The sequence below is a fragment of the Strongylocentrotus purpuratus genome, unplaced genomic scaffold, assembly GCF_000002235.5.
Source record: "Strongylocentrotus purpuratus isolate Spur 01 unplaced genomic scaffold, Spur_5.0 spur5_scaffold_10, whole genome shotgun sequence".
In the NCBI taxonomy this organism is placed as follows: Eukaryota; Metazoa; Echinodermata; class Echinoidea; order Camarodonta; family Strongylocentrotidae; genus Strongylocentrotus; species Strongylocentrotus purpuratus.
Genome location: NW_022145595.1, coordinates 20,838,682 through 20,857,988, shown reverse-complemented (window position 1 = coordinate 20,857,988; position 19,307 = coordinate 20,838,682). Strand labels below are relative to the sequence as shown.

The 19,307-nt window shown below is 37.7% G+C and overlaps 1 protein-coding gene and 3 non-coding genes across 4 annotated transcripts; all 4 read right to left on the bottom strand.

The window, feature by feature from the left end:
* On the bottom strand, nucleotides 1–18,768 carry LOC585201 (histone acetyltransferase KAT8). Its single transcript, XM_030979737.1, has 10 exons — nucleotides 18,548–18,768; nucleotides 15,674–15,751; nucleotides 12,375–12,538; nucleotides 9,478–9,531; nucleotides 7,350–7,514; nucleotides 6,453–6,542; nucleotides 4,926–5,066; nucleotides 3,678–3,771; nucleotides 2,565–2,715; nucleotides 1–322 (listed from the first exon to the last, which is right to left on the bottom strand). The coding sequence occupies exons 1-10, from the start codon at nucleotides 18,747–18,749 to the stop codon at nucleotides 91–93; spliced, it is 1,371 nt and encodes a 456-aa protein (XP_030835597.1). The 5' UTR covers nucleotides 18,750–18,768; the 3' UTR covers nucleotides 1–90.
* On the bottom strand, nucleotides 2,952–3,042 carry LOC115922029. Its single transcript, XR_004063289.1, has one exon. It is a non-coding gene; the product is annotated as a small nucleolar RNA R38 (small nucleolar RNA).
* LOC115922023 lies at nucleotides 4,484–4,570 on the bottom strand. The gene has a single exon (XR_004063283.1). It is a non-coding gene; the product is annotated as a small nucleolar RNA R38 (small nucleolar RNA).
* LOC115922026 lies at nucleotides 5,536–5,621 on the bottom strand. The gene has a single exon (XR_004063286.1). It is a non-coding gene; the product is annotated as a small nucleolar RNA R38 (small nucleolar RNA).
* Nucleotides 18,769–19,307: the final 539 nt, after the last annotated feature.

Genomic DNA, 19,307 nt, shown 5'->3' with positions numbered 1-19,307 from the left:
GAAAACAAACTCCCTTTTAAGAAGAAATTCCCTTCATAGTCTTAGTGACTGACTGATCTTCTAAAAAATCCAGGAACTCCTCTCTCTCTCTCACTTCTTCATCTTCTGTCCTCTTGAGTGGAGCATGGGTTTCTTGGGGGCCTGCCACCGGAGACAGCTGGTGTCCACCGTCAGTCTGGGCCTCTTGTACTGGGCGCTCTTGAGGTGTTCCTCCACCAGCTTGGGGGTGACGCAGATCACGTGCTGCCCCTTCCAGTACTTGATCATGTTGAGAGCCTGGAGGGTGCTGATGATGTCCGGTTGCGTGATGCTCGTCATTTGGCTAGAGAGGGGATAAGGGAATACAGAAAAACAAAATGGTTTAAAGCCCCACTGCACCACTTTGTAGCTACTTGCGCCCTCTATACAGCCAACAATGCCTAGCCAGTACCCGTTGATCCCCCATGATGCCCTTTCTCTTACGTTAATTGAGAGCTGATTTGATGAGATAACCACCTGCCAGTGACATTGCAAGGAAGTCTAATCCCTCTATGTCAAGCTAGTGCAGAGGGGGCTCAATAAAGCATGTTTATTATTATTATGATAGAAATATATAAGTAGAGGAACAGAGAAGCTGAATAGATGAGAGAAAGAGAGAATAATAAAATACAGAAGACATGTACATGCATGAATATCTTACAGATGCAAGGAAGCATTGTCTCATGTTTCATAGTCAACGCTTGCATGTCTAAAGCAAGGATTTTGCTAAAGAAACAATTCATCTTCTGTTGAGAGCCAGAAAGGCATTCACTAATATACTTTTACATAAAGCCAATGCCCTTCTGGCTCCAAATAGACGATATGCGATCTCTTCTGCTCTTAGGTGAGAGTAAGGCATTGATTCTCTAGTCCGTCTTGATGAACTGTTGATGTTAAAGGTAAAGACCAGTATTGGAAACGCCCCAGTTTCAAAAAATGAAATGGAAGCTCTCATTACCAATCATGTGAAAGAATATGTTTTGACTAATACATGATGATAAAAAATTTGCCGGGAAACCGCCTACTAATTCATATATTTGGTAAATTTGTTTCTATCATGGTCTGTGAGAGATATAGGGTAGTCCCATATACATCTTTCTGTGTATAGTGCTTGTAACTTTACAAAGAATGGGCCAAATTTCTTATCATTTTGATGATTCCAGAACCTTGCAGATGCTAGATGCTAGATGATCAACCTTTTCTGATCGATTCCACAACGTTTCTTTCACAATGCAATCGCATGACCATAACTGGTCTTTACCTTTAAAGGTAATACAAAGTTTTGGTATGGGATCTTGAATTTGGTACAAATGAACATATTGGAAGCATATGCGATCCTACAATATTCAATGATCGTTGTCGCGGTTGAATTCGGGTCCGAAGTTATAAAATTGTGAATAATAAACTCTTTGTTGTATAGCTCCCTCTCAAGGTCAAGCTATTAATTAAGCTATAAAACAATGTTTCTTGGCTAAAATCGACCGATTATCTATTCCCGTTTGAAAATTATATATCACAACTACATATTCTGAGATTTTCATGGTCACATGCTACTATTGTTCGGCTCTAGGCGCTATTTGAAATTTATTAAAATTTACCGGGAGCACCAGTAAATTGTTATATTCAATTTTTCTCAAAAGCAGAGGTGCTTTAGGGGCTAAATTTCTAGTGCTTATAATATATCCACAGGGGCATCCAAATATATCAAAATTGTAAAGAATCACTATCCACCCAATTTTCTAAATTCCCCAAAACTTTGTCTTACCTTTAACCTACTTGATTAGCAGTCTCCCCAAAATGATAGACCCAAATGACAAATCAAATCATCTATAGCGTATTACTTGCAAATAAGGTCAACATATCATTATCATCTTCTGAATATCACTTTTGTCTATTCCACTACAAACTATCTAAGATTCTTTTTTTAAACACAGGTAGTAATACCTCAAGATAGTCTACTATTTCAACATTGCCTCAGTAAAGTACTATCTATCCTCACATCCAAGTATTTCTTGGGTTTCAGACAGGGATAACTAAAGCATCATTGGCAAGTGTCTTTAAGTTTGCACAAATTGCAACTTGTATTTTGTGATGGCTACATCTATACTTCATGGAAATTTCTTTGAGCAGTATCACCAGCATAAATATATTTTGTGTACAGTTAAGTCTTTCTATGTAAAGACTTGCAGTCATTGTAGCAGTACAAATAATTGTGGGTTCTTGAAATGTTTGGCAAAATTATGACCCCAGTCATGATCATGATAGTCATAGCAGTAAGTCATTGCAGGAGACATCATTATCATTATACTTGTCATCATAGTCATAATTGTTCACCCTTGATAATTTCTTTCTGAAACTTCTCATGTTTCGTAGGAGCAACGAAAACCAATATCTTCAGACTATTTTCTACTACACAAAGAATTATGAGAGAAGCCTAGCTCATTCTCTGTCCATCTGTCTCTCTCTCTCTCTCTCTCTCTCTCTCTCTCTCTCTCTCTCTCTTTCCCTCTCTCTCTCTCTCTCTCTCTTTCTCTGATTTCACTCACCTTAGGTCTCTGATGGACAAAGTTCCTTTGAAGTCCCTCAGAATCTCCAAGAGAACCCAAGACCAGTAGCTGCGATAGCTTAGCTTCCCAAGATCAGATAGTGGTTTCTCCGGTGAGCCAACGCAGTTCTCTAACTTGGACAACTCATAACCTAACAATAGAAAGAGAAACTCAATTAAACATCGACTCAAATATATAATTCCTTATGAATTACTCTCGAGCCGACAATTTTTTATAGCTTGGACAACTCATTACCTAAGAGAGGAAGAGAGAATCTACATTGTCCTTTGCTTAAAATAAAGAATTCCTTGCAATTTCTCAATACCATTAAAAAATTCCATTCTAAAAAGATAAAGTTCCTAAAAACAACGAAAATAATTCAACCTTCTTTGCCTCAGAAAAGTACAATATATCCTCACATCCAAGTACGGTAGTACTTGGGTTTCAGACAGGGATAACTAAAGCATCACTGGCAAGGTCAAGTAGTTAAAAGTAGATAGTTTGATTTTATTTTCTTCAAAATACAAATACTGCCCTTTGCTTAAAGAATTCCTTATAACTTTATTAAGCACTGACACACTCCTCTAGCTTTGAAAGACCATCTAATCGGAAGAGAGTGCTTTAGAGACAGAATTCCTCCCGACTTTGTTAAGTTCTATTATGACAACAGTACGTTAGTAAAATAGATGCAGTTAAAGCACTATCCAGACCTGAGCTCATTACCATATTTTTGAAGCATAAAATAGGAATCAATAACATGTACCGACATGAAAATTTTCACTTAAAAAGCACTGTAAGATTAACAAACATGAAAAGGTTTGACACAGTTCTTGGCATAATAAAGTCCTGTTCCTTTAAAGCCTGTCTGCACTAATTTGGCCAGGGCGGATTAGACCGGATTGTGCGGTCAATGACAGGTGGTCATCTCATCGATTCGGCTCTCAATTCTAAACATAAGAAAAAGGGGATCATGGGGGACAAACGGGTATCGCTAAAGCATTGTTTGCTATATAGAGGGCGCAAGTAGCTATAAATTGTGCAGTCCCGCTAGAATGAATTTTATCAGATATCAGGGAAAAGTTGGTGATAGAAGGGGAAGGATTTCAAACTTACTGAATGCGATGAGGAATTTGCCATATCCTTTCCTCTGGAATGGAGGTAAGATGAGAATGCAAGCTACGTTGTTACCATCCGGCGATTCCTTCTCCTGAAAATCATCAGAAAAAAGACAAATTAATCATTAACAGTCAAACCTGCTGTAGCGACCACCAGTATAGAATAACCGCCCGTCTACAAAGACCACATTTTAATTTCCCTTGAGTATCAGTTCTCATTGAAACCTGTACTAAAGGAACCTGTACTTAAAGACCACCTGCCTATAAGGAGCATTATTCTTGCCTCCCTTGAGCTATTTTTATATACAAACTTCAGTGTATCAAATGACCATTTAACTACACTTTTTTTTTACTACAATTACCTAAGTGGTCTTGTGCATGTCCCCTGTGATCTTTCCAACAAAGATCTTCCTTCGCAGAAATGGACCCTTTTCTGCAGGCCTCTCTACACGGAGACTGCTTCACCATTTCTCAAATGACCACTGAACTACACATAAATATTTACAATCACCATTTTACAACAACCCAACAAAAATACAGCTTTTTAATAACTGGTCGTGATCTACAAAGACACATTGATTTAAAGTACCTAAAAACATGAAGAATGCAGGAACTTTACCATTTAAAAATCATATACATGAATCTACACAAATATAATCATGAAAAAATCCTAAACATGTAAAGAACGCAATGCCATCAAAATATTTCTTTACTTAGTCTTAATCTAAATAGATATATTGATGTAAATGTAAAGTTCCTAAAAACAAGGAAAATAATTCAACCTTCAAAGGGTTTTAGTCATCTCTTTGCCTCAGAAAAGTACAATATATCCTCAGATCCAAGTAGTACTTGGGGTTTCAGACAGGGATAACTAAAGCATCATTGGCAAGAAAGGTCAAGTATTTGGAAGTATATATTTTGGTGACCTTAATCGACAGGTTTGACCTTACAATGAGACCATTCTATCACTATGAACATGACGGAAAAAGAAAGCGGACAAAATATACAGTTCCTCCTTCTACCCTCAACAATTGCTATGGTAGACAAAGGAAACATCCCTTCACTGCTGGTATGTAACAATGTGTAGAACAGGTGAATATGCATGTGACACCTGTTCTACAGATTTTTACATAATAGCAGTGAAGGGATCTTCTTTTGTCTACCATGTAGCAATTGTTGAGGGTAGAATGAGGAACTGTATATTTTGTCCGCTTTCTTAGTACGTCATGTTCATAGTGTATGTTACCTTTGAGAAGAATCCAACGAGATGGGCGCCGTGTCTGTCAACCTCTGTCAGGATGTAGAAGAGGAATGGCTCTACGTCAAAGTAGAGCGTCTTGTGATCCAGGAAGAGCTTGGCAAGTAGACACATGTTTTGGCAGTACAGCTGCGAGTGAGAAAAGTATTAATAATAATAATAATAATATTGAATATTTAGGAGCACTAAAAACAATAAGTACCATAGCGCTTACAAATACAAATATACAAAGAAAAAAATGTACAGTCTTACATGAAGTATATCACATAGATCAATGGGGAAAAAGGGAAGTTTTGAAGGAACTTTTGCAGGTGGCAAGACAGGTAATTATGGGAAGAGGGATGCTGTTCCAAGTCTTCGATGCAGGTACTGCAAAACGTTTTTCAGCTGCTGAGAGTCTAGATTTGGGAGTGATAAGTTTACATGTGTCGGTTGCTGAGCAAAGATTACGAGTTGATGTATATATATTTGGAGGGTGTCATTCAGATATTCAGGTGTCAAATGATTGAGTATTTTGAAATAAACCCTGCACTTAGTGCACTAAACTGCCTAATTCCTCTAAAACACATATCTGCTTGAGAGTCATCAAGCATGTTCTCTTTGCCTCAGAAAAGTATTATCTCTCCTCAGATCCAAGTGGTACTTGGGTTTCAGACAGGGATAACTAAAGCATCATTGGCAAGAAAGGTCAAGTAGTCAGAAGTAGATAGTTTGATTTCATTTTTACCTAAATACAAACACTGTTACACTCTTTTCCAATATCATTGTAACCACTCTCGTAACTCGTTAGGAATGTACATGGCTTGAATTCATGCTGAGCTGGAATTTGTTCATGGGTGATTGATCAGCTATCTTCACAAAGTGGCAACACTGGTATCATTCTTTTATAGCTACACTTTTCATATCAAAAGTCATATGTCCAAAAACTGTATAATGATTAGAAAAGCTGCAAATGATCGAATTTGTATGGAAAACTAACTTTTCAAAATATTGTTAATTAAAGTATTATATGTACTATTTACAAATACCCTACATCAAATGCCATAAACGCAAAACGTCTGTGCAGCAATGTTTCCTTTTTTATTGTTTTATATCAATGGTATATTTTCTAAAACTCTGAATCAAAAGGTTTTGCAAATGTATTTAGACCCCCTGGTTGTACTCTAAATCAAACTTAATTTTCAAGTTCAAAGAGTTTTCAAAGCCCCACTGCACTACTTATAGCTACTTGCGCCCTCTATAGCAAACAATGCCTAATCGGTGACACTTGGTCCCCATGATCCCCTTTTTCTTATCTTAATTGAGAGCTGATTTGATGAGATAACCACCGGTCAGTGACCTTGCAGGGAGGTCTAATCCCTCCTGGCCATACTATTGCAGATAGGCTTTAACTCCTGTGAATCACCGTGACACAGAGTCAGTAGGATGCACATTATTTGACTCTGAGCTATGCCGTTCTTGCTCAATCACTAGACCACTTATCAGATACTGTGCAAGGAATATTTGTATAAATACCTTGTGGTCTTTTCCGTTGACTTCGTACACTGAGATGGAGCCTCTCCTGTAGATCTCTATACCTGAAGGCTGCTTCAATAAGCAATCACCCTGGAACAAATAAAATACAACAATTAACATTTACCAATAATTTATTTTACCTGCGTTATTGTTGTGTAGCAGGCAAATGCTATTTGACTCCTTAAATGTATGCATAGGATTAGGAATAATTTGTAGGTGTTGCTGAGTATGAGCTATACAACAATAACAGTAATCAATAATTCATTTTGCCTGCATTACCGTTGTGTAGCTGGCAAATGATATTTGTCTCGTTATATGTATGCATTCTTATGTTAGGTAAGGACTGCTGTCTAAGAGTAAGAAGTAATTATGCATAGAATTAGGAATAATTTGCAGGTATTGCAGAGTAAGGTTTGGTAGTGGAGGTTTGTGGAGTCATTCCAACTTGGGCCTTCGTCAAGACAAAGTTCCAATTTGTGTGTTATCTGTGTAAATGTTATGTAACGTTCAGTATTTAGTCCTTGGGCTTTCTCTACCCTTGCGCTCTTCCAATTACAAATTGTGAAGTTGCCTCAGAAAAGTACTAGCTGTCCTCACATCCAAGTATTTCTCAGAATTTCAGACAGGGATAACTAAAGCATCATTGGCAAGTTTCCCTGTGTGATTAAACAAATGTCCTACAGCATTACAATGCATTGACAGATTTTTAAAAATTTTACAAGCACTCTGCTTCTTTGAAAGAGGGTTGTAGGCTATGATGAGCTATAGGGTGTGGTAGTGGAGGTTTATAGAGTCATTCTAGCTTGCAACTTCATCAAGACAAAGCTCAAATTTGTGTGTAATGTTAATTTTGCAAAGGATCTGAAGGTTTTTCTAGAGAATCTAGACTCTGCTCACCAGGTGCTTCCTAAAGGTCTTCTCAAATCTCATGTACTTAAGGCAGTATTCACAGATCCAGAGCTTGGCTTGCTTGCCGTAGTCGTCCGGGAAAGGCGAGAAGTACCAAGCATCGATCTCGTACTTGCCTATCTGAACCCTGTTGACGTACTTGACTTTGGTAATCTGGGCATGAGAAAATGACAGAGGTTAAAACCTAATAAAGACGAGATATTTTTATAGTGCTGGTAATTTCAACATCAACAATGGTGCAGAGATGCCATCCTCTTGACAAAAAAAAAACAGACTTGAGTATCCTTAAAAAAAAAATCAGATTTTCACGTAAACTCGACACTACCATTGGCACGTTGGACCTGGGCCAGTAAAATTTCAGGAAAATGTTATACTGGTAAGAACGGTCAAGTAAAATGTTTGCTCTTTCATTAAAATTTAATGAGAAAATTGTAAGTCAAATTTTGTTGAGTTGGGGTTGTGGGTTTACTTGTACATCTTTCTATGCGATTCCACGGTTTTTATGGGGATTTTATCTTTCCTTTTTCTTTTTTTATGAAAAATGAAAAATCGTATTTTAAGAGGTGATATCGTATTATCGTATTTCACTCTAATAATCGTACTGGTTGGCATCTCTGATGGTACTATCATGTACAGTGCTCATGTCTGTCATGCTGTGATGTTTCTGGCACTCCAACATGAATACCTTGGTAATAACCACCTGGACAAAAATGTAGCACACTGGCATGTCAGGTATTTATCTTGGAAACTGAACAATTTTCACCTCTTCTTCACAAAGTTTGTTTGTGACTACTTTTTTTTAAAGGGAAAGTCCACCCCCAAAATAAGTTTGTTTCGATAGAGGCAGAATAATAAGAAAATCAGGTGAGTGAAAGTTTGAGCAAATTCTGAATGAAAATAAGAAAGTTATGAATTATTGAAGTTGTGATCAATCAAATACAAATTGGCAACTCTGTGACTTATTATACAAGCTCTCCTTCATTTGCTTTGTGCATAATATTCCATAAAATCATGTTTTCTTCGTTATTGATGACGGAATATATATTTGTTCCTTGCAGGGGGAGTATAGAAACATATTTGCAATTATTATATTTAGGGTGCATGTATGGTTGAAATTTTTCTTGAGGGAAAATGAAAATTTTAGATTTTTTTAGTACTGAACAAATGGAAGTTGAGCTTGCATGATACGTCATCGAGTTGCCAATTTGTGTTTGATTGATCACAACTTCAAAAATCCTAACTTCCTTATTTTTAATCGGAATTTGCTCAAATTTCACTGACTTGTTTCTCTCATTTTTCTACTCCTATTAAAACTAACTTAATTTCAGGGTGGACTTCCCCTTTAATGGGACCATGCATACATACTGTATATATATGAATGTCATATTCCTGTACACACAAAGCAAGGAGATGAGAATTTGAGTTAACATCTCATCTCCCTGCATCTAAAGTTAAAAGATTCTAAATTTATATGTGTTGATGTATATGAAATACATAAACAATAAACATTAATTTGAATCAATGTAATTGGTTGGCTAACTCAGAAAAAGTACAATCTGTCCTCACATCCAAGTAGTACTTGGGTTTCAGACAGGGATAACTAAAGCATCATAAGCAAGTGCCACTGGATGATTGCCAAAGACATACTGGAAGCCTTTCAAGCCTGAAGCTAACATCCTGACAATGTTAGTTTTATCAGCAAGGTCTGAGGTTTTCGGTCGTTTTACTGTCCCATTGTTACCAAGGATTAAGAAGAATTGGCAGATATTAACACCGCAAGTGTCACTTTCCTTTTTACTTGGTCCGATCCACTAGTAGCACACCTTGATGATGCTGGTATCGTAAGGGAGATAATACCTTGGACTTGACCAGAAATAATCATTTAAAATTCATAGCGGTTTGATAAAATAGCGTGCATCATAAAAATATCTCAGATAGAGAGCATTATACTTATCTGAAAAATCTATTAGTAGCTGATTCTAATGATTTTTCTGAAACACTAAAGTTGTATTTTCTGTAATCTTGAAAAGTCGTCAAGATACACCAGTCATTTAAGATTTGAAATGTACGAATCAAAATTAGGAAATGAAAATAAAGTACAGATGTCCACACTCACAGCTTCATGCTCTCTTTCCAATGCAGCTGTCGTTGGATCCATTTCTGCAAAGCTCTGCGAACACAAAGGGGAAGACAGGAAAAATATTTGTTATGATGCAATAACAGACAAAATAAGCTGGAGACACAACCTCACAACATTTAAATTGTGATAATGGTTAACTAAATACATCACTTGTGTGTCTATGTAACTCCCACTACATGTAATTTCTAGTTATACCAATGGCAGAGCTGCCAACCTTGTGCGACCAAAAAAAGGAATCATGATGGCAAAAATAAGGAATCATGATGGCAAAAAAAAGGAATTTCAAGCAAAAAAAAGGGAATTCATGAAAACAAAACTTCCAATGCAGAAATGTTCATTCATCATGCTGTTTTTTCCATACAAGCAGGAATTTTTTTTGGTGGTTATTTTGGTATTATCGGCATTTCATTCTTTTGGAGAATATTTTTCTTTTCAAGTATGTTTTAAATTTAGTTTTCTGTTGAATTTGTGATAAAATCACCATTTTAGGGCAGTTGTTTGATGCGTGGTATGTAAAAAAATTAAAAAAACATATTTTATGAAGAATAAACGTAATACCGTAATTTGGAGGAAAAACGGAGTAATTCCGGCAAAAACGGAATGGTTGGCAGCTCTGCAATGGTTGAAGGAACAAATTGGTATTATCGGCATTTCATTCTTTTTGAGAATATTTTTCTTTTCAAGTATGTTTTAAATTTAGTTTTCTGTTGAATTTGTGATAAAATCACCATTTTAGGGCAGTTGTTTGACGCGTGGTATGTAAAAAATTAAAAAATTAAAAAAACATATTTTATGAAGAAAAAACGTAATACCGTAATTTGGAGGAAAAAACGGAGTAATTCCGGCAAAAACGGAATGGTTGGCAGCTCTGCAATGGTTGAAGGAACAAATCGCACAGAATTCAAGGAAATTTTTTATCATCAGTCACAAGATGCAACCATGAATTACATTGTCCCACATGTGTATATCCGAGCTGGCACTATTCAGTGCGCACTGCGTTGTAATTCATGAACTGGTTTCACAGGTAAATTTTATGTTATCATACACCAGGACACTCAAGAGCAATCAATACCGGTATCAATAACTTTTGGACAGTTTTTCTTAAAGTACAATTTAATTACCAGAACTCAAGTTTACTTAAAGAAATGCCTCAGTAAAAGTACAAATGTCTACAAATCCAAGCTGTGCTTGGTTTCAGACAGGGATAACTAATCATCACTGGCAAAAATGTCAAGATGCAAGAACCTGGTAATTCTGATACTGTAATACTCACATCCAAACTGTAACAGCAACAAATGACGTTAACATTTTAAAGACTAGATGGAATTTTGACTGCGCGCAGTCGAAAATGATGCCTCCGCCATAGAGCAATTTAAACAAGTTTGGAGTTTAAATCTCCAGTGGTTCTTGAGATATCATGATAACAATCTCAATGTATGGAATTTCATAAGTTGACCTCTGTGACCCTTGACCTTTGACCTACGTGCTCCAAAATCTAATCAGATTGTCTTCCTATGGTGATACACACTATCATTAAGTTTGAAGTTTAAATCTCCAGTGGTTCTTGAGATATTATGATATGGTGATACATACTATCATTAAGTTTGAAGTGAAAATTCTCCAGTGGTTCTTGAGATATCGCGATAACGATCTCAATGTATGGAATTTCATAAGTTGACCTCTGTGACCCTTGACCTTTGACCTACGTGCTCCAAAATCTAATCAGATTGTCTTCCTATGGTGATACACACTATCATTAAGTTTGAAGTTTAAATCTCCAGTGGTTCTTGAGATATTATGATAACAATCTCAATGTATGGAATTTCATAAGTTGACCTCTGTGACCCTTGACCTTTGACCTACGTGCTCCAAAATCTAATCAGATCGTCTTCCTATGGTGATACATACTATCCTTAAGTTTGAAGTTTTTACATCTCCAGTGGTTCTTGAGATATCATGATAACAATCTCAATGTATGGAATTTCATAAGTTGACCTCTATGACCCTTGACCTTTAACCTACGTGCTCCAAAATGTAATCAGATTGTTTTCCTATAGTGATACACACTATCACTAAGTTTGAAGTTTAAATCTCAAATGGTTCTTGAGATATCGCGCTAACAAACTCAATACAAGGAATTTCATAAGTTGACCTCTGTGACCTGTGACCTTTGACCTACGTACTCCAAAATCTAATCAGATCGTCTTCCTATGGTGATAAATACTATTCCCATGTCTTAAGTTTAAATCTTAAATGGTTCTTGAGATATTGTGATAACGGTCAAACGGGACGGACGTACAGACGGACAACCCGAAAACATGATGCCTCCGGCACCACCTTCGGTGGCGGAGGCATAAAAAGTATACTGCGAGGATCTCAAATATTCATAACATCCCGAGCAAAATATTGCTTTTGTGATCCGTCCCATATAAGGATTCCCTTTCAATTTTCTTGTAGACCACAACCATCAAGTTGAAGTGACTTTCTTGCATCATTTTTTGATCCAGGATGTTATTGCAAATAATACATCAGCAATATGAGGAAAATCAGTACACAGAGAATTTTGAATCCCTTTACTCTTGTGCATTGTCCCGATGATGAAGAAACAAGGCTTTTATCAAAATAATCGGTGGCGCACAAAGTGGAATATACAGAGCAATATTTTCATGAACATAATGGTCCGTTTTTTTGTTTTTGTTTTGTAATTTAATTCACATTTGGGTCCTTTAATATATATTTTGATTAGTTGATTTGTCTTCAACTATGTAAAAGTTTAAAAAAAACAAGAATAATGAGTGAGATTTTGAGGAGGTAAAGCCAATTCATTTGGACATGTAGAAAACTCTGTCCTCTGAGATGACCTACTCACTGACCTTCTGAACATGGTTGATCTCGTCGTGTTTTCTCTTCTGGTTCCTGGTGATCTTTCTGTCCGAGTCGTCCAGCGAGTCTCCGGTCTCGGACTTCTGCCTCTCCTGGGGGGGCTGTTGGACGTTCACCTTCTCTTTCCCGACCCACTCGTCCATGCGCCGATTGACTGCATAGGGTACAGGCAAATACAACCAACAAGATTAGTTGTGATTGATATGGTGCAAGGAGGCACGCTCTAGTGAAGATTGCTCGGCGGTCACTTCCCCTACAATTGCCAAAGTCCTTAAAGGTAAAGACCAGTTTTGGAAATGCCCCCCTCTCAAAAAATGAAATGGAAGCTTTTATTACCAATCATGTGAAAGAATATGTTTTGACTAATACGTAATGATACAAATTTTGCAGAGAAACCGCCTACTAATTGATACATTTGGTAAAATATTATATATATTTGGACCAGATAGATATAACGCATGTGTCGCGCACGTGTCATGTAGTCCCATATTCATCTTTCTGTGTACAGTGCTTGTAACTTTACCAAGATTGGGTCAAATTTCTTATCATTTTGATGATTCTAGAACCTTGCAGTACACACCAATACTTATATGCTAGATGATCAACCTTTTCTGATCGATTCCATAACGTTTCTTTCACAATGCAATCGCATGGCCATAACTGGTTTTTATCTTTAACTAAACTCAGGACTGAAAGAATACCTTTTAGCCGAATCCTACATGCCTATTTTACATCAAACTTGATACCCGATATGGCATTCAAACATCCAAAGGATAACAATTCCTATTCCCACTAAGGATTAATTTTTATCCCCCAAGCATTTACATCATACATACCGGTACTGCATGAAGGTTAAAATGGGGCTGTTCTTTTGAAAAAAAGCTGGGCAAAAAGATCAACAAGGATTTCCAAAGTACCTTTAGTCCTGTGCTTTCTCTACTCATGCATTCTTTCAATTACAAATTGTGTGTTTGCCTCAGTCAAGTATTATCTGTCCTCACATCCAAGTATTTCTTGGGTTTCAGACAGGGATAACTAAAGCATCATTGGCAAGTGGTTCCATGTTGAGCAAGTGTCCTTTACCATTACGATGCATTGACAGTTGACCAAGTTTTTTGAAATAACAGTCTGCTTTCTTGAATAGAGGATTAAGAGGATTGTTACACAAGGAGGGGGGGGGGGGGGGTGTACGGGATGGTAGAGGAATTTGCCCCAGTTACCCACTGATTTCGTAACAGACTGGAAGAGACTAGATCTTCCACCGCACTGAATATACAACTGCATTACTTAAAAGGATTGGGTAACTTCGCCTTAGATTCTAAAATAAATCCTAGATTTAGCTCATGCTGTAATTATAACTATAAACCTATAGGTCATAAATGAATCCCATGACTTTTACAAGCCAATCACCTGTCTGATTATCAAGATATCTACGATTGGAATTAGAAATTTCAGAATTCGTTTTCCAAACAGTTTTTGTAACACTAGTCTATTGGGAAAATGAGTATGGTAAAACCGGTCACTCAAAGATTTTTACTTTGATCCTTTAAAACCGCAACTTGTTTAGGGCTTCAATATCACACCATATAACCATAGACGTAATTGAATGGACTATCGACGAAGCAGTTTCTTTGATCCTATGAGTTCCACCGGCAAGGTTTAAATTTCGCGCCGATGCAAAAACCCAGCGGTGATCCCACCGCAACCCGACAGCTGGATGCGATCACTTGCGCAATCTTTCATAATCGCAACAGCAAGCTCGCGATTTGGGGTTGTTCGCTGCTCCTTCAAATCGTTGAGAACCTAGTGTTAAATAGTATGAGCGCTCTCCGCCATGCGGTCGTAGCGAACATGTTTTCGTCTTTGTGCCTGACGATATTATTGTTATTGTTTTCAGCGTTGTATTTATACTAACAATTATTATTTATTTCGATGTGTGTATTGTTCCATAATACATATTTTTCTCGTACTCATGAGTCATGTGTTGTTTATAAAGTAATTAGAAGGGCAGGATTATCATTAGATGACATAAATAAGGAAGAACTTTATGATTATGATGGGCAGTCCATATATCGACGTGGCAGACGACGGAATTGTTGAATATTTTGCAATGGTCAATTCCCAAATTTACGGACACAGATATTTATCCTAATTCCTAGATTCTCAAAAAAAAACGTACACATATAGTAGGCCTACATCAAGATAAAATAAGATAAAATCTGAGGGAAGAAAAAAAAAAGCAGTCACTCTCGGATTAACAAGTCCAAAATATAACTTGAAAAAAACATGCACCCGCCGATCTCTATCAATGGGACTATGTGTGCAATTTGGATTAGACAAAAAACGCACGCAAACGCAACAAATAACAAATGATTGTATTCGACAAACGAAGGATTTTTGATCACCACAACGTCGTTGGTTTCACAGAGAAATTAACGGAAACAGGAGAAAAAAACACTTTTTAAACTGTATTTTGTAAGCTCTTGTGGTGACTTTCCTTGCTTATATGATGAGTTTGCTACACACCAACACAAATTCGTAAAAAATCGAAGAAACCACCGATTTCAACGGCTTTTTTTACAGATTGGCGAGCATGAACAGGACGTAAACCTCATGTTTACATCCGGGGCACTATTGACGTAGTATTTAGCTGCGCATGGGCAGAAGGCTCTCCTGTCACGATTCATTCAGGAAATGAGAAGCGCAAATCGTGGGAAGCATTGGTCAGTGCGAAGCGACTTGGCCGATAGAGGTCGGCAAAATCCCGGTGGATCTCATAGGACCAAAGGACCCTTATCGGAGCTTATCAAAACATGCCCGCAGCGTTGCGGTCAGACTTAAAACATAGAAGAAAGTAAGACATAAGAACAGGTGGTAGCTATCATTACTTTTACTACTCTTGCCGTCAAAAGTCCATTTGTATTACGTCTATGATATAACAGACACTGATAACATGTAGGGCCATGCAGCTCAGATTTAACATTGTTAAACGATGCCTTTAATAAAGTACAAAGATAAACCAAAATGGCCTGCACTATACTCCGAAGTTCTACAGAAGAAAAGTAGAAGAATTAAGATAATTCTTCATTTAAAACTTATCTGCCGTAGTTTACAGGAGAGATTAGACTGCCCTGCAAGGTTACTGGACAGGTGGTTATCTCATCAACTCAGCTCTCAGTTAACATAAGAAAAAGAGGATCATGGGGACCAATGGTCACCGATTAGGTATTGTTTGTTTTATAGAGGGCGCAAGTAGCTACAAGTAGTGCAGTGGGTCTTTAATACTTACGTCCTTTGTAGTGTACATAATACTCCTTCTTGTTGCTATCCTGTTCATTCTTTCTGGTCTGCACAATCTCGGCATTGTCTGAAGAAGAAAAAAAAAATATTGTTAAAGGTAAAGACCAGTATTGGAAACGCCCCAATTTCAAAAAATGAAATGGAAGCTCTTATTACCAATCATGTGAAAGAATATGTTTAGACTAATACATGATGATAAAAATTTTGCCGGGAAACCGCCTACTAATCGATATATTTGGTAAATTAGTTTATCTATTGGACTGTGAGATATAAACGCATGTATCGCGCACGTGTGCGTAGTCCCATATACATCTTTCTCTGTTCAGTGCTTGTAACTTTACGAAGACTGGGCCAAATTTCTTATCGTTTTGATGATTCCAGAACCTTGTAGTACACACCAATACTTATATGCTAGATGATCAACCTTTTCTGATCGATTCCACAACGTTTCTTTCACAATGCAATCACATGACCATAACTGGTCTTTATCTTTAATCCTTTGCAGGCCACTAGTTAATATTGTACAATCCTCTCATACCACATGAGTATGTGTGCACAATGTGAACTAGCTTGCCAAGGAGTCAACACTGAAATTCTTCTCTTTTTTTTTTTACAATGTTACAATCTAAAACAAATATTAGTTGAGTATTCGAAGGTGCACGCGTTGAGGGTCACTTAACAATCAAACTCCCTGTGCAAGCACCTTTTTACACTAATGACTAAGTATTATTCTTAAGTAAGTATCAAATTAGCAGTTTTATGTGTGTAAACAGCATCTCTTTGCATTTCAGCGGCAGCCATACAGACAATAGGCCGGGGTAAAGCTTAGCGACTGTAATCTCAGATCCTCATTAAATTCATGCAAGAACTAAATTCACTTAAATGAATTGATGACGATCATTACGGTCGTTAAAATTAAGGTTCACGTCTTTGTTTTTAGGAAAAATAATTGAAATACACCAAAAAAGATAAGAAAATTAATAAAACAGGTAAGAAAGATACCAACTCTTAGATCATGACCTTTATTTGAATAAGATTTTTGATGTGTTATCAACTTATCATGGTAGTGAGCAGTAGGGGCGCTGGTCCAAGAATAAGGATCGTCTTCGTAAATGCTGACCGATGCGTCCTCAAAAATAAGGATCGTTCAGATTTTGATAGAGACGTTTCATATTTTTGATCGACGCGTTGTCGTTGAAAAAAACGGATTCCGCGATGATTTTCTTGAAGCATTTTACATCTACTTTGTACAGAGACTTTCACATTATGAGCAAAAAAATCCCCAGGAGGACGGACAACCCATAAAAGTAGACAGTGAACTAGATCTAGAGTTATTTTCTTATGCGGAATCCATTTTTCACATCGCCGACGCCAGTGGGCGGTTTGGTAACCCGAAGGCCGAAACCTGCAGAGCTCTGATGAAAAAAAATGTCTGTGAAAATGTAGACGATCCCTATTGTTGAGGACGCATTTTGTCTGCGTTTACGAGGATATCCGTATCTCCACGCTAGAGTCACGATCCAAATCATGAAATGGTCACACTACACTCACACTTATGAACAGAATGAGCCTAATAACCATGTTTATTGTTCACTTAAACTAGGGTGTCTGAACGATTTTTCAATTTTCAATTTGGGATCGTTTTTCACCATTTTTGTTTGATATTTGAATTAAAAATGTAATCAGAATAATACATTTCAAATTTCAAGTCTCGCCGATGTTTCTATCAAAAGATACAGCCCCTTCAAAATGCTGAAATATTCATAGCATTTTGCTCAGAATCGACGAAAAAGACGTACACGCAGAGTTATGTTGTTTTGCTAAATTTAGCCAAACAGCTGTATCGCGCGATATGCAAGCGTATGCATATCGTACGCAAGTTGCTCAGCCAATGCGCGACTTGCAAGCTTGAGCCACGCTGTCTCCGCGATATGTGCCATTGACTAGTATGGGTGGCCGTTCCCGCTATAGAACCCGGAAGTGAATACACGTTGTAGTCAATGGCAATATCGCGGAGACAATCTCCGCGATATTGCCATTGACTACAACGTGTATTCACTTCCGGGTTCTATGGCGAGAATCGGCCACCCATACTTTCATTCACTATAAGCGCACATGTTACGATGTAACCATGGTTTGGACTGAGCGGAGCTCACGCCTCCCTAATTAGCTGATTCCAAAAATGTGGGAAGGGTATTTTCAAACTGTTATAACAAATGATCCCTTGGGGCTAGCGAAAAAAAAAGCATCTGGATATTATCCTTACGTCTAGCCCTGCTTAAGCCGCGGGGGCGCAGCTCAGGAAAGTGGCAAATTTTGGAGCTAGGATGCAAACAACATTTCAATCGCTGTTTTGACCAAGATATTTTTAGAATTCTGGGGGTGGCCCCCTATGGGGAATATGGAGAAAAACCTGCTCTTTCATATGACACCTCATTTATTGAGTTTCACCTTCAGGATCATTTGTTATAAAGGTTTGAATTTCAATTTTTTTCATAAAATCATTGACCAATTTTGGATGGTCGCGCAATGCACGTAGACCACATAGGGAAGCGTACAATCTCTATGGGAAGGGTTTTAGCACACAACATTGGGTGCGCGATCAGACACCCTACTTAAACTTAACTTCTTAACTTTCAGAGTAATCTACAAGGCCTACGTAGATCTATACATAAGTAAGTAATTCTGAACCACGCATCAACTCAAAACACAACACTAGAGTCTACAAGTAGACTTCTACAACGTCAAGAACAATCACTCACAGTCTCACACACAGCTCAGAGCTGCGCCAGACTTGCAGCGCGGCTCATCAGTTCTTTTAAATTTAGATTGACTTTGTACACGATTCGTCATCCATACTTACGCCACGTGTTGTCGTGCCGCTGTATCAAGTAAGTATCACCGATTTTCAACGAGTTTTCATCATTTTCATTGTCTGAATCATTGGTGCTACCATTCTGTGGCGATGTCACTTTCGAATCCGTGTCTTTCAGTGAAGAATTCATGTTGTTTTCCTGTGCTTTTGTGGAGCCCTTCGCCGAGGGTTTGTCCGCATTCTCGGCCATTTTGCATTGAGGACCGGAAGTGATAGTAAAACGCTCTGTACGTACATGTTACTTCAACACAAAAGTGGATAGACAACGACAACGAAAACGAAACAAACTTTGGATGACAACGACGACTAAAAGTTACAGGGTGGAAAATGAAAGAGATGAAATTCCAAAGAGGAGTTGATAGCCCTAGGACTATGGGGAAGGATATTTAGTAAAATTTATTTCGAAATATTTTGCCCTCAATTGTTGGCAGGGACGGGGTCAAAACCCGGGGGGGGGGGGTATTCAAAATTTAAGACAGTCGGGGTGAGCCGCTCTATTATGGGCAACTTTTTCACACAAAACCCCTAAAAAATGGGTGACGGATCCCATTTTAAACAAAAAATCCCCCTATATATGGGTCTGCCTTTTCAAAATTGTAGGAGTTTTTGCCAGAGGTGACGGAGCCGGATGAGGGGGGCAGTGCCCCCATATTTTGAGGTAACCCTAAAGTGCCCCTTTTACTTCAGATAAGTGCCCCTTTTTATTTATAACAGTTGTCCATTCCACATTATAATAAGTGCCTCTTAT